The sequence below is a fragment of the Plecotus auritus genome (genome assembly GCF_963455305.1).
Source record: "Plecotus auritus genome assembly, chromosome: 13".
NCBI classification, from domain to species: domain Eukaryota; kingdom Metazoa; phylum Chordata; class Mammalia; order Chiroptera; family Vespertilionidae; genus Plecotus; species Plecotus auritus.
This window is the reverse complement of record NC_137779.1, coordinates 12,393,998-12,416,938: the sequence shown is the minus strand read 5'-3', so window position 1 is coordinate 12,416,938 and position 22,941 is coordinate 12,393,998. Positions and strand designations below refer to the sequence as shown.

At 41.6% G+C, this 22,941-nt stretch overlaps 1 protein-coding gene and 1 long non-coding RNA gene across 3 annotated transcripts in view; one reads left to right on the top strand and one right to left on the bottom strand.

Moving 5' to 3' along the window:
* The window catches only part of PPTC7 (protein phosphatase targeting COQ7), a 48,379-nt gene extending 39,557 nt beyond the window's left edge, over positions 1 to 8,822 (bottom strand). The window contains exon 1 of one of the 2 annotated variants that reach the window (XR_013959574.1): positions 8,284 to 8,813. Coding sequence is in view for 1 of the 2 variants with exons in the window: in XM_080650604.1 (XP_080506730.1) it covers positions 8,284 to 8,515 (232 nt within the window). In the remaining variant the exon portion in view is untranslated. Of the gene's footprint in view, positions 1 to 8,283 lie in introns of both variants that reach the window. The other variant, XM_080650604.1, reaches the window with a different exon arrangement.
* Positions 7,928 to 12,145, top strand: LOC308238541. Its single transcript, XR_013959575.1, has 4 exons — positions 7,928 to 8,209; positions 9,509 to 9,569; positions 10,769 to 10,807; positions 11,149 to 12,145. It is a non-coding gene; the product is annotated as an uncharacterized lncRNA (long non-coding RNA).
* The last annotated feature ends 10,796 nt before the right edge of the window (positions 12,146 to 22,941 follow it).

Genomic DNA, 22,941 nt, shown 5'->3' with positions numbered 1-22,941 from the left:
GACTGGTTAGATAAATTATGGGGTTATACTGCAGTGAAGTATGACGCAGTTATGCTTATAAGTATGGAAATATGCTAAATTTACACAACATAAAATAACATCATAGAAGAACACATAATGTGTAATCTTCATTTAATAATGTGTATACATAAAATTGTATATACACAATGGCTGAGGAAACCACACAGACTATAGCTTCAATTATGAGTTACAGATGTTTTATACTGTGCTTTTCTGAACATGTGTTACTTTTTTATACTTTTATACACACAAAGCAAAACCACTTATTTAAAAACACTATACATGCAGGCAGGAAATTTAGGTTCAAGTCCCAGATATGATACTAGCTGTACTGCCCTTATTGATGAGTCAACTTTATAGATGAGGGAACAGATTGAGTGAAAAGAAGAGCAGTTATTTCATACTTAAAAGATTAAATAAGCCTTAGCTGGTTTGGCTCAGTGGATAGAGCATCAACCTGGGGACTGAAAGGTCCCAGGTTCAATTCCAGTCAAGGGCATATGCCTGGGTTGCTGGCTCAATTCCCAGTAGGGGGCGTGCAGGAGGCAGCCAATCAATGATTCTCATCACTGATGTCTGTCTGTCGCTCGCTCTCTCTCTCTCTCTCTCTCTCTCTCTCTCTCTCTCTCTCTCTCCTCTCCCTCTTTGAAATCAATAAAAACATATTAAAATAAATAAATAAAAGCTACTATTGCTCCAAAACTCCCACCTCAATCCATCCAAAATCCTGTTTGGGATCTTATTCTAAAACATTTAGTATCTTTTATTTTTTTAAATTTTAAATGAAATTGCAAGAGCTGTGCCACTTGCCAACTCACGTTTAAATGAGTATGTGTTAACAGCCCCACATCCTCTGCAGTGGGTCAGTTTTGCAAAAAGTCTTGATTTACGATGCAATTCTGTGAATTGTGTGAATTGTTTAGTAATAGGAAAAAATTGCATCTCAGGGAGATAGAAAACTATCAGATTTTTAAAATATCGAACAATTCCCAAACAAGATAAAGTACTAAGTTTTATTACTAACTACATGAAAAATAATCCAGGGCCCCAATTCTTTTTGTGTGTGTGTGTCATCTTTGCACAGGGGCCATGCTAATCTTCTCTGTATCGTTCCAATTTTAGTATATGTGCTGCTTAAGCGAGCACCCCCAATTCTTAAAATGAGACTGAAAGGGAAAATCACAAGGCACACCATTTTTCAACTGGCTAGAATTTCTGGTTTGAAATGTCAAATTTATTTGGAAAGAAAATATTCTTAACTTACTTTCCCAAAGCATTTTTTTTGAAAATTCTGAATCTAAAGCCCCAGGTGAGGCCCCTCTAAAAAGCACAGGGACCTAAGCTAAGTAAAATGAATTTGACATTTAGCTTGAATTTGACATATGCGTTTATTCAAAGGACACAGTTGTAGGTCAAATACTCTAACCTGATATAGTGCCTCTTGAGTCACACAGGAGTACAAACTCCATTTGGATACTGTTGCAACCATTCAGGTTATGTATTGCCCAGTTTCAAAAAAGCAGTGCTAAAGTTCAGGGATCAGCCTCCTCCCATCCATGTCCCCTCCCTGCCACCAAAACCAACGTGGTCCCACCACAATCAGATAACATCTGCTTCCTACCTTCTGCTACAACTTTTAACCCTTTCACAAAAATGTATTTTCTGAAAAGTATAAAAAGTCATGCTTTTAAAATTTAACTTGCTCTACAAAAAAGATTCATCTAGAATCCTTTAAGGATATTAACAAATTGAGAGAGAAGATGGAAAACTAAATTCGAGAATCTCTAGATTAAAGATTATAAACAAAAACAAAATAATATTGAATGTAAACTGTAATTGAAAAAAATTTTTTAAAGAAAAGAAAACTTGCAAAGGGGATAAATCTCATTCACAGCGTGCTGTCTTTATTTTTTTAATATACTTCATTAATTTTTTACAGAGAGGAAGGGAGAAGGATAGAGAGTTAGAAACATTGATGAGAGAGAAACATCAATCAGCTGCCTCCTGCACACCTCCTACTGGGGATGTGCCCGCAACCAAGATACATGCCCTTGACCGGAATCGTACCTGGGACCTTACAGTCCACAGGCCGATGCTCTATCCACTGAGCCAAAACGGTTAGGGTGGCAGCATGCTGTCTTTAAAAAAACTATTGTGGTCTTAGGTAGGTGGCTGAGTTGTTTGGAGTGTCACCCTATGCACCAAAAAGGTTGCAGTTTGATCCCTGGTCGGCTTGATATCTCTCTCTCTCTCCTCTCTAAAAACCAATAAAAACATATCCTTGTATGAAGACTTAATAAAAAAAAGGAAAAAAGATTGTGAACAAAGGAAAAGTAGCTCTGACAGTATAACAAATGAGGAAATGACTTTAAAAATAATGTGCCTTATAAGAACCTATGAAAAAAGCACAATGTATCTACACAGCAAAATGAAAAAAAATATTAGGGAGCAGGAGTTTAAAAAAATAACAGCAACCCAGCCAGCATGGCTCAGTGGTTGAGCATCAACCTATGAACCAGTTCGATTCCCTGTCAAGTTACATGCCCAATTTGCGGGCTCAATCCCCACTCTGGGGTGTGCAGGACGCAGCCGATCAGTGATTCCCTCTCATCATTGATGTTTATATATCTCTCTCTCCCTCTCCCTTCCTCTCTGAAATCAATATATACACACACACACACACATACATATACATATATATATATATATTTTTTTTTTAAATGAAAGAAAAAATACAACAGCAGCCTTGGCTGGTTTGATCAGTGGTTAGTGTCAGCCCCTGGAGTGAAGAGTATCGGGTTCGATTCCCATTCAAGGGCACCTATATCAGTTGCAAGCTCGATCCCAGGCCCCCAGGTCAGGTGTGTGCGGGAGGCAACCAATGTATGTGTCTCTTACATTGATGTTTCTCTCTCTCCCCCTCCATTCTTTCTAAAAAAATCAATGGAAAAAAGATCTCGGGGTGAGGGTTAACTAAAATAAAATAAAATACAATAAAAGACAGTAAAATTCTTCTGTCCATCAATCCTGTAACCTTATTTATTACAGAATGGCAGATCAGAAAAGACAGGCAACAACTAGTCAGTAACTTTTTTTTTTATCAGTGGCTTCTTAAACGCCGCTATCTCTATGAATCCTAAAAGGTTCTTTTACTAAACTCATTACTCTCACATTTCCTTAACATTCCACAATTTTCTCTTGAATGTGAATAATCACATAGATTATTATGAAATCAGGTATATTTAAAGTACTGCTGATCTTGGAACTTACATATCTGTTGCCATTAAAAAAATATTTCCCTTGTAGAAAATAATTATATTAGAACTATATAAAGATGTATTAAACATTACGTTCCTCATAAAGTTAGAGTTACAATATGACCAGAATGATCCATTTGTAGGTATATACCCAAGAGAATGGAAAATATATGTTCACACAAAAGCCTATACATGAATATGTCATAGCAGCACTATTCACAACAGCCAAAAAGTGAAAACTACCCAATATCCATTAATAGATGAATGAACAAAATATGGCATATCCATACAATGGAATATTATTCGGCCATAAAAAGGAATGAAGTACTAATACATACAATGTGGATGAACCTTAAAAATAGTATACTAAGTGAAAAAAGCCAGACACAAAAGATCAAATATGACATAATTCTATATATATGAGATGTCCAAAATAGGCAAATCTGGAGTCAGAATCTAATTTCTGTTGTCAGGAGTTGAGGGAGTGACTCCTAATAGGTAGGGAGTTTCTTTTGGGGTGATGAATATGTTTTGAAACAAGTTAATGGTGGTGTTGTACAACCCTGTGGCCACTGAATTTTTTACTTTGAAAGTTGAGTGATATGGCAGGTGAATTATTATCTCAATTTTTAAAAATTCAATCAGGATCATGTCTACAGGCAACAGGTATATCAGGCTAAAATTTACTTTAAAAAATTATGAATATAAAAATAATAAGACTGGTTTCTTGACGCAGTTTGAAATCTAGCTGAGGGAAATTCCACAGAGGACTTTTTAAAAGGCTACAATTAGCCAAAACCGGTTTGGCTCAGTGGATAGAGCGTCAGCCTGCGGACTGGAGGGTCTCAGGTTCGATTCCGGTCAAGGGCATGTAACTTGGTTGCCGGCACATCCCCAGTGGGAGGTGTGCAGGAGGCAGCTGATCGATGTTTCTCTCTCATCGATGTTTCTGACAATCTGTCCCTCTTCCTTCCTCTCTGTAAAGGATCAATAAAATATATTAAAAAAAATAAATAAATAAATAAAAAATAAAAGGCTACAATTAGTGCCCATACACACTCTCCCAAGGTGACTGACTACTTTGTTAAAAGGACAACTCACTTTCAGATATGGAGGTTCTACCAAATATATTAAAATTATCATGGACTGTTGGAAAACATCAAATTCTACCTCATCTAATTCACTTCCTAAATAAAATTTTGATCTTGATATTGTTCATGTAATCCTTGTACCTTCCAACAACTACTTTTAAGACTGGTGTTACTCACAAAAACACTTGGCCACAATCCAAATCAAGTCCAAAGGCTAAAATATGAAATTGCTGTCTTTCTTTCTTTTTTTAAGGTTTCAAGTTAAATCAAGCTTAAATCAACATCCCACACTTTTATAAGAATTACTTTACAGCTCTAGCTGGTTTGGCTCAATGGGTAAAGCATCCGCCTGCGGATTGGAGGGTCCCAAGGTTCAATTCCTGTCAAGGGCACATGCCTGGGTTGGGGGCTCAATCCCCAGTGTGGGGCATGCAAGAGGCAGCCAATCCATGACTCTCTCATCATTGATGTTTCTATCTCCCTGACTCCCTCTCCCTTCCTCTCTGAAATCAATAAAAATATATTTTAAAAAAAGAATTACTTTACAACTCAATATTCAAAGGTCAGAATGTACATGGCATAGACCATGCTGCCATTCTTTAAAGAAGTGATTTCAGTCAACTGTGGTTTAGTATGCAGGAGCTTTTGTTGCATTTTAATTATGAGTCACAGAGTGAATAAAGAAGTTGTGAACACACACACACCCTTAAGCAGAAAAAGCATGAAAAGGATAAACAATAGCTGAAGTCAGACTGGTTTTGAATTCATATATCTTGTCAAGAAAACGTAACCAGTGTTGTAACGGAAAGGGCTGGAACGGGGAGGCTTGGTGCTAGCCCTAGTTCTGCCATTAACTAGCGGAGTAACCTTAGCAAAGTCATTTGATCCTCTGCAGGCCACCGTTTTTTCATCAGTAAAATGAAAGAACTAGACTCCAAGGTTACTAAGTCTTAAACTCTCATCAGGCTTTAATTCTATTGTTAAGTAGCTTAGGGCTATGGGAGGCCCAGTAATTACACACTAGGCAGCTCCCGCAATTACACACTAGGCAGTTCTGATATTTTTGTGGACTTAGGCATCCATACTATATAGAGTAAGAGAACTACTAACTACAGGGAAGAAGGAAAAAGAAAAGTGCAAACAGCTCCTGCTGGTTCTGGTTTACTCCTGTTGGACCTAATAAAGAGAAAGCACCTTGGCCAACTTTCCAGTGAATAGGAGTGGTTCCTATGTCTCACCACCACACCCATTATAGTTGGTTTTTCCTAAAAGGAATCCAGTGGGACTCTAAAAAATGCCGTAAAGCATCAAATACCTTTAGTCACTGCATGACTAATAGAACAGATCAATTCTAAATTAAAATAAAACAGCATTCCCTTTCTAATACAGAAAAAAATAAACAGCTTTCATTCCACAGTCAAGTAGCCCTACATGACCAGTGAGTTCCACAGATACTTAGCAATAAACAGTGTCAATCCAAACAAAATGAATTATCTATAGAACTAGAAAGTTCAAAACACTGAGGTTCAACATAACATGATCATTCAACATAACCTTTTTGATACAATTCAGTTTAAAACTCCAACTTCCAGAGTAAAAAGCAGTATTGAAGATTCGCTGAGATTCATCACCTCTTTCACAGCAAGAGACAATCAGACCTGTGATGACAGAAGGCACCATCATGAGTACTGGTTTGCGTAAGTCAAAGATCAGACAAAGGAGGCCAACATAAGTTGTTTCAGGTGGCTTCCAAGATGACTTTCCAGAAGAGCTCCAAAACAGGACAGTCCTAGAGAACGTCTCCCCCTGGTTTGCACAGGACACACACACACTTTTAAAATAGCTCTTTGTCAAATATAGTTGAAGAAGCCTGAACGCATTCCTTTCAGGAGGGGTATAAAGCTGTGATTTAAAATCTGGAACCCATGCATGGACCTCTAGATAGTACATGGATGGACTTCGTGGAGTCAGTAAATTCCCTGAATGAGCCTTTGGGCACTCAAAAATTCTCAGAGACTACACACCAGCCGAAGTTATGAACCACTGATTAAAGCCAGATATAACACAGAAGAAATCTACTGGAGGTGCCCATATGAATAAGACAGGAAGTAATGTCTGCTATTTGAGGTGCAAAATAACAAGGGGTGCCGTCATTTCAAAGCAAAACAAAATATGATCTGATGGTCAGAATTCCTTGAGGGTCAGATAGTCCACTCCCTTCATCCTTTAGTCTAGATGAGGAAAATGAGCAGAGAGACTCTTGCCCAAAACCACAGAATCACAGGGCTAGTAAGTTGCGAAGCTGAGTACCAAATTAGGCCAGGTTTCTGCCAAGATGATATGTTGATACTTTTTTCAAAATGGGTTTGACCAAAATTTCACAAATCTTTCATAAAAGCCAGCACATAGCAAATCTGTAAGGGGGAACCTTAGTGCCTCATTATCCCCTATCCTGTTGCACTATGACTGCAATTTGAAAAAGCAGCACAGATCACAAGCTCATTGAGTGAAGCACTTCTAAATGTAATAGAAAAGGACAGCCACTGACAGCCTTTTAATAAAGATCCTGAATCAAGGTCAAATTGACTTCAGATTTGTAGCATTTCAATCTGCAAGCTCCTCAACCTTCTAAGGAGTCTGTCTTTCTCTTTTAAAAGTTAACATCTAAGTGTTGCTTAAACATTAAATGACTTTTTTTTAACCCAGGTAATGGGGTAATTCATAAATTAAATTGAGAGCAACCTTTCCAATTACAAGTTCACAAATATTACATGTAGTAGAAGCAAAGATAATAGGCAGTTATTCTGAGATCAAATTAAAAAGTAATTATTGTCATAAAAAGTTACAGGACCATTTGTTCCAATGCCAAACTTTGCCTCAACATATGAAGTTTAAAGTAATCAAAAACTCAATCTCACCTGAGAAGTGAAACCAAAGTGACATTTGAACCCAAGTTCAATGACAGCATGTCCTTCAATTTCAAAGTGCTTTATTAAAAGACATATAATGGCATAGGATTCTATGGCATATACATGGTCTCTAAAGACGTACATTATGGTAAAGTTTGTGATCTATATTTAGCGCTTTCTGCAAGCTTTCACCCTAGTCTCCCACTCCAAAGGTGTAACAGGAATAGGCCTTGGGAAGCACCTGTGGCCTTAAAGGCTTTTACCAGTTCTCAAGGCTTTCTTGGCTGCAGTCTAGAAGGTTTGACTATTCTATTTTGGGTCAAGGAGACGCTTCCTCCACCCTTGGTGACCTCAAGTGGGCAAGAACAGTTTGGGATAATGCACTGTGAGTGTTTTTCACCAGGCCAGGGGCCCCCACTGCGAGACTCGGGAAGACTCGGGAAAAGGATGGAGATCTGGTCACAATCGTGGCGGCGAAAGAATGCGGCTGGGCTGTCGGGCTCACGACAGTCTGCTCGGGATCCAGCAGCCCCAGGCCGGGCTGTGGCGTCAGGATCACTCGAAGAAGCAGAGATCCCGGGGACACGCAGAGGGAGGGCGGAAGGAGGGCACAAGAGCGAGGTTACGAGCCTGCAGGTGTCTGGGGCGGGGGGGCAGGGGGGGAGGGGACGTGGTCGTCCACGGCTGGCACAGCCAAGTGACTAAGCGTGCGGCTCTGAACTCGAACAAACTGGTCACATTCTCAGGCGGTATGACCTTGAGTACGTGGCTTGACCGCTCTGCGCCTCAGTTTCCTCATCTCTAAAATGGGGGTTGGTCAAGCGGAAAATGCACCTCAGAGCGCTTGGCACGGCGCCTGGCACATAGTAAGCGCTCCCTCATGAGAACTACTACTGGCTCTCGGGCTCCTCTCGCTGCCCAAAGAAAAGAGGTAAGTCCCGAGCAGGGGAGTCCCCAAAAGGCGGATTCCGGGCTGGGGTGGGAGAGCCGGGACAGGGGACTCACCAAGTACGTCCGCTGAACGGTGCCGGGCCACGAAGCACGCGTCGTCCCCGTAGCACGCACCCTTCTTGAGGAGGCCCTTACGGAAGTCCTTGCCAAAGCCGCAGCCGGCCGTCACCAGCCCGTAGTCGCCGCCGCTGCCGCTGCCGCCGCCGCCGGCCCTAGGGTCGGTCTGCGAGAGGCCGCCAAGCACGGCGCGGGCTACCAGCCGCCCGTATGAGAGGACCGAGAACATCGCCGCCGCCGCCCCCCCAAGGAGGCGGGGGGCCCGAGAAGCAGGAGGACGCGGAGGCCCGGAGCCGGTTCTCTCTTCAGCCGCAGCAGCGCCGCCGCTCGGGCGCTCCTCAGGGCGGCGCGCGGTCACTGCCGCCGCCCGTGCCCGCCTCGCGGAGCCTCGCACACGCCCCGCCGCGCGCACCGGAGCCAGAGCGAGGTCAAAGCCGGCGGCACCTCCGCCTCAGCCCGACTGGGGTCCCGGCTGCAGCCACCGCTGCCGCCGCCATCTTCCGCTCCACTAGCGTGTTCCGGGCCGCGCCGGGAGCACCGCCCCCTATATGGCCCCGCCCATAGCCCCGCCCATTATTCGCGGCTTATGCCCAAGCTCCGCCCCTCGGGCTCGGTGCCCTTCGCAATCACCCAGCTCGAGAGTGCGCAGAGGGTGTGGACGCAATGTCTCCTGGGAGTTGTAGTCGCTTTTTACTTCACTGCCTAGCGTCCAGGACTTCGAGGATTTCTCCTAGACTCGGGACCTAAATTACTGAGAATTAAGGTGGACTGTTTGACAGTTTTCTCCCCTGTCTTAACCATATATTTTAAAGGCTATTGTTTTAAATAACGTCACCATTCCTTTAAAGAAAAACCTGAAAGAAGCTAGGATCAGGTCATGAATATTATTCTGTAGTATATATATTAAAGAAATTGAAGTACACATATCTAGTGACACCTTCAGAATTTATATACTGGAAGCACTAGGGCTGGCAATCTGGAAAGAAGAGCCACGTTTTGCATAGTATTTAGGAAAATTCGAGAAAATGTATGTCCCTATTAGAATGGGAGAGGGGGTGTGAGTGTGGCAAGTAGTGACAGAGATACAGACACGGCCACTGCAGATATGTTATAGAGAAGTGTTTCAGACTTTGTAGATGGTTCTGCCAAATTGAGAATAAATAATTCCAGGCCCCAAATATCGTTGCCCCAAATCTTAATTTTCTTGTGGATCCACCTGCAGGTCTCCCAACCTCTGGCTTGGGTGCCAGGAGAGGTCACGCAGTACCAAAGACTTGCAGAAGGTATGGACGCCTTTTCCTCTCTCCTTAACAGAGCCACCTCTTCTTGTCCAAAGGACAGCCCTTGGCAAGAAAGGCAGCTCCCCTACTTATTCTTTTTTTAGTTCTCAGCCCACCACTGACATCATAGTATCCTTTTCCAGATTTTTTACTATTATTTAAGCAACCTTCTCCTGAAATTATTTAGGTTGAATAATAACTAAATTTAATGAGGAGTTTGTAATCTATTGAGGTTAGCTCACCAAATAACATGTTCATATGCGTGTAGGAATGTACATTCAGATTATATAACATGCCTAGAGGTGCTATACACAATCTAGCTTTTGCATACCTCTTCACTTCATTTGGTGTCATGTCCTCTTCACTAAAGGCTCCAGCCATGCTCACAGCTGCCTTGGGCCTTAGCTCTTGTTCTTCCTTTTACCCACTAGAATGTAATTCCATTATCTGGACATTTGAGCACACAGTGAATGAATGAATGAATGAATGAATGAATGGATATTTCACCAGATCCTAAGCTTTCCAAGGGCAAGGATCATTTGCCATTGTATTATTAGAATCTAATGCAATCCCTGGCATGCAGTAGGGTACTTCGTAAATGTTTGTTGAATAAAAGAAGTAATAATTGAATAGGAACCATAAATAATATAAAAAGTAATATTTTTTTAATAAAGGAATGATTGAATGAATGGGGTTCACAAATAAAAGAATATTAAGATTTGATGCAAATGATCCAGTTTGGAATGATTTTTAGTTTTATTGAAACATAAATATAGTCTGGCTGGTGTGGCTCATGGTTTGATTCCCTGTTAGGGCACATGCTCTGGTTGTGGGCTCCATCCCCAGTAGGGTGTGTGCAGGAGGCAAACGATTGATGATTCTCTCATCTTTGATGTTTCTATCTCTCCCTCTCTCCTCCTCTCTCTGAAATCAATAAAAACATATCTTTAGTATATATATATATATATATTAACTAGATGCATGGGTCCTTTTCCAGTTCCCTTTTGACAGAAGTGTAGTTATTCCTGGATCCCCATCTCATTTTTTAAATTATTGTTTTTATTAATGTGCCTAAAGTCCTGCCAACCATCTACTTAAAGCACATTATTCTGTTTTATTCTGTTATCCTAATTATTGTCATCATTAATCACTTTTACAGTTTACAATGTGCCAAAGTACTCTATATGTTTCTGTCCTTAAAGGTTTTCATCAAAATTGGATGGAATAAATCGTTTCACATGGTAAGTGGCATTTTGTCAAATATGTAGACCAAAAAAAGTTCATTTACTGGATAGAAGATAGAGTGATCCCAAGCATGCAATCACACCTTGCTATTTTTTATGGCCCACAACAATTGGAGAGCACCCAGAAGAGGGGGTGGAGTCTTGTGGATTCTCTGCTTGGCATTTACGTCTATGCCAGCTGTGTTAAAGGTTGTTCTTTCAAGCACAACACACCACTGTCAAATCCCAGCCAGGCTGTCAGGTAATTCTACCCCAAGGACAAACTTTTTAAAATAGCATGTCCACCCCTTTCCTTGCCTCATCAACTCCTTCAGATTGTTCCTGCCTTTCATTTTCAGGGCATATATTATTAATTTCTGTGTCATTCACAAGGACCGGTTGGATGAGATGAGCAGGAACATAAGATGTGACTCCGAAGCTGGTAACCTCTGCTCTGGTGCGGCTGCTGTTTTTACAGTGAAGTGATATGGGTGCCTTGAGTTTCTTGCAAATAAGCTTCCTGCAAACGAGTTGCTCACCAAAGTACAATGTGAACAGAATCCTTTCTCAAAGCTCTGTTGCACTTTTTGGAAAGGAGAGGAGACAGGGCCTCAGGTTCCCTTTGAATCATTTATTCCAGAGCCAGCGTTGAAAAGTTTCACCATGGTGGAGAAGCCAGGAGAGGGTACTTTGAAAAAAACAAAACACACTTTTCCCTGCTCTCTCCCGGGAGCACAATTCACTTTTGACATTTTGCTAGACTTAAAAAGCACTAACGAGTTTTCTCCCTTAACAGAGTTACATTCTTAACACTTCAAGGATTCCTGGGAGGTCAGTTGTCACTCTCAGTGGCGAAGAAGTAGTGAAAATACCATCTGTGTTCCCAGGGCACCTCCATGGCATTAGGAAAGAGTTTTGCACTGGAGTTACCCCCAGCTCCTAAAAAAAGAAAAGAAAAAAAAGAGGCACGAATTCCCTAGTGAGATTTTCTGCCAGACTGGTACACCGATCTCTTCTGATTTCTATTTGCTAACCTATTCAAAAGGAGCACTGATTAGTTTATGGCAAGATTTCTCAACCTCGGCAACAATGACATTTGGGCCAGATTATTCTTCGTTGTCGGGCGGTGGGGGGGGGGGGGGTCCTATGCATTGAAAGGGGCTTAGCAGTATCCCTGGCCTCTACCCACTAGATGCCAGTGGCATGCCATCACCTCCTAGTTGGGACAACCAATAATGTCTCAGATATTGCCAAAAGTCCCCTAGGGAATAAAACCACCCCCGTCTAGAACCACTGGGTTATACTAATGCCATGCACATAAACAAATAGTTGGCAGAGCACTTTGGGCTAGACTAGAAAAAAAAAAAAAAGCAGTTGGTGCCTTCATGGCCATCACAGTAGAGTAGGAGGGTTAAAATTAAGTAAATATATAGAGAATATAAGCACTAAGGGTTGAAATAAAAGAGGAGTGTGGGAAAGAGAATGGGACCCAATGGGGCCAGAGAACACAAGGCATCTCATGAAGAGTTGACATTTGTGAGAGGCCTGAATGAACAGACAGAGGTCTGCAGAGGGGGTATAACCATTCCAAGAGGAAGAAGTGGAAACTCAATGAATGCAGAGTGTTTGCAAGAAAGCAAGTAGTCGAGTGCAGCTCAACCTTAGAGTCTGAATAAGGAATAATGAGAAATGGGGCTAGGAAAATAGTTTAGGAACTATTAGGCAAATAGTTTAGGAATTCCTAGTCCATAAAAAGGGATGAAGTAATGATACATGCCTGGACAGCAATGAACCTTGAAAACATTATGCTAAATTAAAGAAAATAGTCCCCAAAGACCACATATTGTATGATGCTATTTATATGACATGCCCAGAATAGGCAAATCCATAGAGACAGAAAGCAGATTAGTGGTTGCCAGGGGCCAGGAGGAAGGAGAATGGGATGTGACTGCTAATAGGTATGGGGTTTCTCCTTGGGGTAATGAAAATGTTCTGGGATTAAATAGTGGTGATGGTTGCACAAACTTATAAATATACTAAAAAAAACAACAACAAAAAACATTGACCTGTATACTTTGAAAAGGTAAATGTTGCCCTAGCCAGTTTGGCTCAGTGGATAGAGTGTCGGCCTGCAGACTGAAGGGTCCCAGGTTCAATTCCGGTCAAGGGCACATGCCCAGATTTCGGGCTCGATCCCCAGTAGGGAGCATGCAGGAGGCAGCCAATCAATGATTCTCTCTCATCATTGATGTTTCTATCTCTCGCTCCCTCTCCCTTCCTCTGTGAAATCAATATATATATATATATATATACATATATATACATACATATATACATATATACACATATATATACATATATACATATATATATATATATATATATATATATATATATATATATATATATAAAGGGTGAATGTTGTGGTACGTGAATCATGAATTACATCTGAGGAAACTAGTTTAGGACCTGTTGTAGAGGGCCTTATATGCTAAACTGAGGATATTTAATGCGGGACACACCAAGGGGGGGAGTTGTCACCAAATGCTTTTAATATGCCAGTAATAATAATAAAACATTAAATAATATTACAAAGTATAATAAAATAATTAAAAATAAAATAATAATAGTGATGATGAGAATAGTAATGAGAGTGAAAACAATAGATTCCATAGGTTGCTTCACCTCAGCATCTGCTCTGACCACCTATTTATTTATTTATTTTTGTTTTGCAAAATATATTTTATTTTACTTTTATTTATTTTATTTTTCCGAAGGGCCCTGCCCATTCCCGAAGGCTGGAACCTAGCTCTGAAGAGCTGAGCCTACCCCATAAAGCAGTGGTTCTCAACCTTCCTAGTGCCGCGACCCTTTAATACAGTTCCTCATGTTGTGGTGACCCCCAACCATAAAATTATTTTCGTTGCTACTTCATAACTGTATTTTGCTACTGTTATGAATCGTAATATCTGTGTTTTCCGATGGTCTAAGGCGACCCTGTTAGCGGTCGCGACCAACAGGTTGAGAACTGGTGCTGTAGAGCCTAAGACCATCGGAAAACACAGATATTTACATTACGATTCATTAACAGTAGCAAAATTACAGTTATGAAGTAGCAACGAAAATAATTTTATGGTTGGGGGTCACCACAACATGAGGAAATGTATTAAAGGGTCGCGGCATTAGGAAGGTTGAGAACCACTGCCTAACCAAGCCCCGAACAGCTGAGCCCATTCCCGAAGGGCGGAGCCAGCCCTAAGAGCCCAGCGAGCCCCAAAGAGACAAGCCCAGTCTTGCCACCTATTTAAACACAGGACCACCCAACAGTCTCATCGCTGTTTTTCTTCTTAGCACTTATTTATTTTGTTTATTGTTTGGCTCTTCCCTGATTAAATGTAAGTTCCACAAGAGCAAAGTATTTTTTTTTAAATATATTTTATTGATATTTTACAGAGAGGAAGGGAGAGGGATAGAGAGCTAGAAACATCGATGAGAGAGAAACATTGATCAGCTGCCTCCTGCACACCTCCCACTGGAGATGTGCCCACAACCAAGGTACATGCCCCTGACCAGAATCGAACCCGGGACCCTTCAGTCCGCAGGCCGACGCTCTTTCCACTGAGCCAAACCGGTTTCGGCAAGAGCAAAGTATTTTGTCTATTTTATCCACTACTCTATCTCAAGTGTCCAGAACAGTGCCTATTAAATAATAGATGCTAAATAAATTCCTAATAAGCCCTGACTGGGTTGGCTCAGTGGATAGAGCGTCGGTTCATGCAGTTTGGGTGGAACTGGACCAGAGGTGGTCACATGACCCATGCCTGACTAATCAGAGCATGGCATTCTCTTATTTACAGTTATTTGTCCAGAGAGAAGGCACAAGACCCAAGCTGGGCCAATGCAACTCCATTATGGGATTTTGCTGAAAATATTAAGGAGCAATTCTCACTAAGGTTTGTAAACTGGTAGGATGCAAGCTTCCAGCAGCTTATGGGCATCTTTGCCACTACTTGGAAAGAGTCAGCCTGAGAATAAAGGCAAAACAGAGAGACACAGAGCTTAGAGATGGTAAGACACAGTGGCTTGGTGACATTGATCAAAACCCTGCATCCAGCCTTATCTGACGAGGATCAGTCCCTAAACTCCTGTTAATTCCCTATTTTGCTTGAGTTGCTTTGAGTTTGGCTTACAATACAGTGAATCCTGACAAACACATCATGTGACCCAGGTGCCAGGGCTACAATTATTATTTTTTTAAAAAATATATTTTATTGATTTTTTACAGAGAGGAAGGGAGAGGGAGAGAGAGTTAGAAACATTGATGAGAGAGAAACATCAATCAGCTGCCTCCTGCACACCCCCCACTGGGGATAAGCCCGCAACCAAAGTACATGCCCTTGACCGGAATCAAACCTGGGACCCTTCAGTCCACAGGCCAATGCTCTATCCACTGAGCCAAAGCGGTCAGGGCTACAATTATTGAATCAAGAATAAGTACTCAAATCTAAGGCAGCTGTTAGAAGGGAACTTATCCTCCACTTCTTTACATGGAGAAGAGGGAACTTCGACCCCTCAGTAGAAACACTGCTGAAGGAAAACTTCTGACCTCTTCCTTTCATGAGACGAGGAGTAATTTGTCTGATTGGTGGATTTGGGAAAAGATGCTCAGCCTGTTGCCTAGTCCCTTTCTCTTTATTTCTTGCTGTGGCCTGACATTTGGATACTCGCTTCCTCCTCTGCTATGGAGAGTCTGTCCCTGTGGAGGAGGCTTGCAGTCCCCCACCCTGTGACTGAGTGAATCAATGTGACCCAGAGGGTGACTGTGCATGATGAAGCCCTGTTCTCTAATCAGCCTTATCAATAAAGCTGAGACTTTAAAGCTCCAGCTGCCTGATCCATACATCTACTTCTCAGTGGACTTCGAATTTGGAAAGGCTGAGAAGGGTGTGATTAATTATTCTCTCCATAACCCCTCAACATGTTAATTTGCTCTTCAGAAAACTTTGAAAGGCAGGCATGAAGACTGACATTTGGGGGCTAACATAACACATGGAGATCAAGTTTCTGATGCAGTCAGGGCTCTAGGCTGAGGTAATTGTGGGTCAAGTAGGTTCTTAACCTGGGCAGTTTGTAACAGCTACAGTTATTCAGCAGGATTTTAACTGGCAGAGGTCTGAGTACAAGGGCCTCTGGGAGCAGGCCTTGGCCTAACCCCTGTGAGCACAGCTTTGACCTCAGCAGGTGGCAGGAGCAGGGATTAGGTCATGGGGGAGGGGGGCTGCAGGTTTCCGTTCCAGGGAAGGCTTACTTGAAAGAGGGCAGAACTTGAGTTTACAAACATTTAGGCAGAAGGTTTTTGCTTCTTGTAGAACATCTTTCAGCAAAGCTTTAGGCTGGACTTTATACAGCAAAGTCAACTAAATCATTCATATTTGACAGCGCTCTTGTTTGAGAGGTTGTAGTCTTCTTAAAATGTGAACACAGTGTGGGTGGATGCCCCAAAGTTAGCAGCCCTAAATCCGTTCTTTTGTGTGTTGTTCTGGGCCTCCTTCGGAGCCATGAGCAGGAGCGTGGAGGGGATGATCTTTATTCCTTTTGGCTTCTACATGCAGGTAAAGCTCACTTCACTGCTGAGATCCCGTTGGCTCAGATTTGTTAACTGCATAAGCCTTGATCATGGTTTAGGATTTGGGAAGCCCAGACTCTGGCTTTACCCATAAAACGGGGGTATATTTTACTAATGAAAATAAATAAAAAGAACAGCGCCTTTATTATAAAGGAGATACGTGTGTGTGTGTGTGTGTGTGCGTGTGTGCGTGTGTGTTGAAGTAGAGAAGGCTAATGAAAACCCAAAAGGGAAGAAGGAGTTAATGAAGCTATGCCTGGAAAACTTTGTCTCTGGGAAATGGGTTTACTAAGGAAATCAGGGAGGAATGAGACTGTTTTAAAAACATGCTTCTAGCCCTAGCCAGTTTGGCTCAGTGGATAGAGTGTCGGCCTGTGGACTGAAGGGTCCCAGGTTCACACATGTCAAAAATTTGTTCAGGCCCTAACCGGTTTGGCTCAGTGACTAGAGCGTCGGCCTGAGGACTCAAGGGTCCCAGGTTTGATTCCGGTCAAGGGCATGTACCTCGGTTGCGGGCACATCCCCAGTGGGGAGTGTGTAGGAGGCAGCTGATCGATGTTTCTCTCTCGTCGATGTTTCTAACTCTCTATCTCTCTCCCTTCCTCTCTGTAAAAAAATCAATAAAAGGTATTTAAAAAAAAAATTTGTTCAGGCCGCCCCAGCACCAGTGCTGGCTGTGGCTCGGGCGGCTCCAAAAAAAAAAAAATTGTTCAACTTGTTGAAGAGAAAAACAGTAAGATGGTAAAGCTGATTCAGAGATCCTTTTGAAGAAGTAGGAAACTTATACATAAAATTAGCTAATCTCCAAAGGGTAATAAAAACTATAAGCTTCTGGGTTCTTTTTTGTACTGGAGAGAAATAATTTGAAACTACCAGTCAGAAACCTGAGCCAATAGTCAACAATAAGTAAGTAGGCAAACAAAGGTGTAGTTTTTGGCCTATGGGCCAAATCTGGCCCTGCTGTTGACATTTTTAATAAAGTTTTTTTTTTAATTAAAACTTTGTTTACATATTGTCTACATGGACAGAGTACTAAGACAACAGAATTGAATAACTGACAGAGAGCATAAAGCCAGCCTTAAAACCTAAAATATTTACTATCCGGACCTTTACAGAAAAAGTTTGCCAACCCCTGCTAGAAAATTAATCCTTGCGTGAACTTGTTCAACAATGTCCTAGATGACATGGAAAGAATTGTACTGTCTTCTCTTGGTCTCATATCCAAATTTTGGGTAATTTTTCAAAAGGAGATATTTGGCTTATAAATTTGGGGGACATTTTGAGAGTTAACTCTGGTCTATAATTACTCAATCCTCCTGTCCACCCACTCCAACACCCCCTTTCTACATTGGTGATGATTTCAATAGCCTTATCCTTCCCAACTCTTTTCTCTGAGTGTGGAGCTTATGAAAACGTCCTTTTAAAAAAACACTTCCTTATTTATTTTTTAAAAAAATATTTTTATTGATTTCAGGGATGAAGGGAGAGAGAGATAGAAACATCAATGATGAGAGAGAATCATTGATTGGCTGCCTTCTGCATGCCCCACTCCGAGGATGGAGCCCACAACCTGAGCATGACCTCCTGATTCATAGGTCAAAGTTCAACCACTGAGCCACACTATGCTGGCAGTGCTGGAAACCTCCTTTTAAGTGCAAGTAAGCCTGAAAAAATTATTGATATTCAGTAATGAACTTTATAGAGTCATTTTTTCTCAAGAAGGCATTCTATTTTTGAGTAAGGTCTCCAGTTAGGGCTTGTGCCTCATACTAGAACATACATATGAAAGGTCTTTGCGGGTGTGTAGGGAGGTTCTCTCACCTTTGAATTAAGTTCCAGATCTGTCGCAAACGGTTAAATTCTTGGAAGGCAATGACAGTGTGTGCTTGACCACTGCTGTTTCCCTGGTTACTGGCACATAGGAGATGCTCAGTAAATATTTGTAGAGTGAACGATAGAGCCGATGGAAAAAAATAAATATTTTCTCCTCAGAAGCAACTCTGTGAAGTTTTGGTGATGAAGGCTGCCACCTGCAGGGGTAAAAGTGAAACTGCAAGATTCAGAACTCAAGCCCTGGGGAAAATACAGTCAACTTCAAGGCAAGATGACCTGAGAATCAATTGTTCTCCTTTACCTTTAGGCAGAACTAATCAACACCATTTTGTCCTTTCCAATTAAGGAACTCTACATCCTTTCCTGAATAATATGTTTAAGCCTTTGGCGTGCTTAGTAATTGCCCAGCACCATGCCATGCACACAATGTTTTCAGGACATTTCAATTTTTGCATTGTCTTCATAACTACATGCATTCTTGTCAGATCATGGGTTCCTTTTTGGGTATGGAAAACATGCTTCAACAATGTGAGGTTGATGCTTTTGACATTCTCTTACCCCCATTTTGTATTGCTTTTCTTTTGGTCTCCACATTCTTTCCAACCAATTTGGGTTTAACAAAAGGTACATGCTTTGAAGCAAGCTGTGGCAGAAATGCCTGCGCCCATGACACGGCAGAGTGAAGCAGGTTCAGGCCACAAGAAGAATTCACTAACAGGATGCCAGTAAGGGGTGAGTGAAAGCGGAACTACCTGCGGGTCCTGAGGACAATGATGAAAACATGTTTACAGCACAGAAACAGAACTGGAAGGGGGAGGGGAGAGCAGTGCCCCTTAGTGGTATAAGGAGGCCAGCTCACTTCCATATTTTGAGGCTCTTTGTCTACAGAAAAATGAAAGATTCATTTCTTCATTTAATATTTAGCAAATGCTTTTGGCATCCCAAGATTAAAATGCAATGTAAATGTGCCATTACGAGATGACTGAATTTCCGAAAAGTCAACCAATAAAACAACGAGATACCTCCACACATTTACTAGAACAGCTAAAAATGAAAACAAAACTGACCATACCAAGTTTTTATAAGCTAGGGGAACAACTGGAAATCTTATAAATTGTTTGTGGAAGTGCAAAATGTACAGTCACTTTGGAAAAAAGTTGGGCAGTTTCTTGTCAAATTAAACATAGACCCACTGTACACCTCAGAAATCTCAATCCTAGGTATATACCCAAGAGAAATGAAAATGTATATTCACACAATCTGTATAAGTGAATGTTTATAGTGGCTTTATCTGTAATTGCCAAAAACTGGAAATTCCTTCAAGAGGTAAATGAATGAAGCAATTGTGGTATACCCATCATGGAATACTTGTCAGCAATAAAAAGAAGTAAATTGAAATAAACCTTGCATATCTGGCTAAAAGACTTCTTAAAATATATTTTTATTGATGTCAGAGAGGAAGGGTGAAGGAAAGAGAGATAGAAACATCCTATATAATAAAAGCCTAATATGCAAATTGTCCCCTTGGGCAGTTGTTTGGCTGAGAGTTTGACCAGGAGACCAACCACTCGCTATGACGTGCACTGACCACCAGGGGGCAGTGCAGAACACGGCAGTGCTGGCAGCCCCGATAGGCCCCAAGGAGAGCAGGACCGTAGCGGGATGGTGGAGCAGGTGAGGGGGCGGCACCAGACCAAGGCGGGGTGCCAGGTGGAGCTGTGGGGCTTCAAGGCTGGGGGTTCGAACTGGGGCCAGACCTCCACAGGCCACCCCGAGGAACCCCACCCGTGTACGAATTCATGCACCAAGCCTCTAGTCAATGATAAGAGAGAATCATGGATAAGCTGCCTCCTGCACACTCCCTACTGGGGATGGAGCCTGTAGCCTGCAACCCAAGCATGTGCATGTGTCCCGACCAGGAATGAAACTGTGACCTTCTGGTTCATAGGTAGACAATCAACCACTGAACCATGCAAATGATTTTTCACAAGGGTGCCAAGACCACACAATAGGGAAAGGGAAGTCTCTTCAATACATGGTGCTGGGAAAACTGGGTATCCACATGCAAAAGAATGAAATTACACCCTTACGTTGAGCTATATACAAAAATTAATTCAAAAGGATTAAAGACCTAAAACTATTAAATTCCTAGAGGAAAGTATGGGGAAAAGCTTCAGGACAATGGATTTGGCAATGATATAGTGAATATGACACCAAAAGAAAAAACAGACACATGGAACTACAGCAGACGTTTAAAATTCCTGTATGTCAAAAGAAATAATCAGCCAAAACCGGTTTGGCTCAGTGGATAGAGCGTCAGTCTGCGGACTGAAAGGTCCCGGGTTCGATTCCGGTCAAGGGCATGTACCTTGGTTGCAGGCACATCCCCAGTGGGGGGTGTTGCAGGAGGCAGCTGATCGATGTTTCTTTCTCATCGATGTTTCTAGCTCTCTATCCCTCTCCCTTCCTCTCTGTAAAAAATCAATAAAATATATATATAAAAAAGAAATAATCAACTGAGTGAAAAGGCAACCTATGGAATGGGAAAAAATAATTGCAAATCATATACCTGGTAAGGAGTTAATATTCAGAATATATAAGGAACTCCTACAACTCAACAAGAACACAATTTAAAAATGGGCAAAGGGTTTTAATAGAGAATTTACTAAAGAAGATATACAAGTGGCCAATAAGCAGAGGAAAAGATGCTCCACATCACTAATCACCAGGGAGATACAAATCAAAACCACTATGAGATCTATCTCACACCCATCAGGATGCTACTATCAATAGGACAGAAAATAATACGTTGGAGAGGGTGTGGAGAAGCTGGAACTTTTGTATACTGCTGGTGGGAATGTAAAAGGGTGCAGCCATCATGGAAAACAGTATGGATGTTCCTAAAAAATTTAAAAATAGAATTATATATGATCCAGCAATCCCACTTCTGGTAGATATGCAAAAGAATTCAAAGCACGATCTTGAAAAGATGTTTGTACAACCATGATTCTTTTTTTAAAAAATATATTTTTATTGATTTTTTTACAGAGGAAGGGATAAGGATAGAGTTAGAAACATCAATGAGAGAGAAACATCAATCAGCTGCCTCCTGCACACCCCCTACTGAGGATGTGCCCGCAACCAAGGTACATGCCCTTGACCAGAATCGAACCTGTGACCCTTCAGTCTGCAGGCTGACGCTCTATCCATCCACTGAGCCAAACCGGTTAGGGCCACCCATGATTCTTAAAAAGCCAACTAGTTTATTCAAACTGCAGTATTGTCTAATAATAGGATGCAAGTTTAAAATTGTCTGGTAAACATGGAATTCTTATTTTATTCTTGTGTGTATGTCTGCTATCATATTTATTACTTCATTTTCAGAAAAGGTCAAACTTGTAAATTTGAGGCCTTTCAAGAATGTGAAGTCTGTTCATAAAGCGCTTCTAGCCTGGCCTCCGTGGATCAGTGGTTGAACCAGAAGACTATGGTTCAATTCCCAGTCAGGGCACATGCCCAGGTTGCAGGTTCGATCCTCAGTGTGGGGTGTGCAGGAGGCAGCCGATCAATGATTCTCTCTCATCATTGATGTTTCTATCTCTCTCCCTCTCCCTTCCTCTCCGAAATCAATAAAATATATTTAAAAAACAAAACAAAAAAAATAGCCTTTCTATCTTCATAATGTTTCAGAAAACATTTGAAGCACCTGGTAATTGACAAGGTACATGGGGAATAGGAGGAGAAGAGAAGCTAAGGGTTACCTTCTTCTGAGTGTTGTTTTAGAAATCAATTTTGGACTGCTCACTTCAGTCCAAACAGTAGAATCAATCCTTTGTCCTCACACAGCCTTGAACTCCCTGCAGCTAAGCAATCCCTTTGTAAAGCTTGATGATTCTGCCTCCCTATTTTTAAAATATTTGGCTCAGAAGAATAAAGATGGATGGATACACTTAATCATATAGGAAAAACTGGATACTTCCCAGTCATGACTTTAGCAACAATAACAAAACAATAAAAACCCATTCACCCCAAACCACAGGAAAGACCAAGACAGAGTGATTAACACTACTTTGTAAATCAGCCTTAGCTATTTTTCTTTTTTTTTTTTTTAATATGTTTTGATTTTTTACAGAGAGGAAGGGAGAGGGATAGAGAGTTAGAAACATCGATGAGAGAGAAACATCGATCAGTTGCCTCCTGCACAGCTCCTACTGGGGATGTGCCTGCAACCAAGGTACATGCCCTTGACCAGAATCGAACCTGGGACCTTTCAGTCCACAGGCCGACGCTCTATCCACTGAGCCAAACCGGTTAGGGCCTTAGCTATTTTTCTTAACTACTTCCATTGTTGGATTTTCAGGCTCATCATATGTAGCAAGTACAGAATTGCAAAAAGCTGAATTGTCTTGACTCCTTCCAATGTTGGCACAGACTATAAGAAATCGAGAATGCCAATAATCCTGGAGAAACAGATGGACATTTTAAATCACAAACATTAGGCACAAACCAAATGCTGCAGTTTTGGACAAAATATGGAAATCTTAGCCCTTTCTTGTGTCCTTCCATCCCAATGGGGGAACCTATCAAGGCCTGAGGAAAGGGAGAAAGGATCATCGGGGTTGAAATAAGCCTGGCAGATACGGGTCACCTGTGAAATGCAGTTTCATTGTTCCCAATGTTCAAAATGGATTTG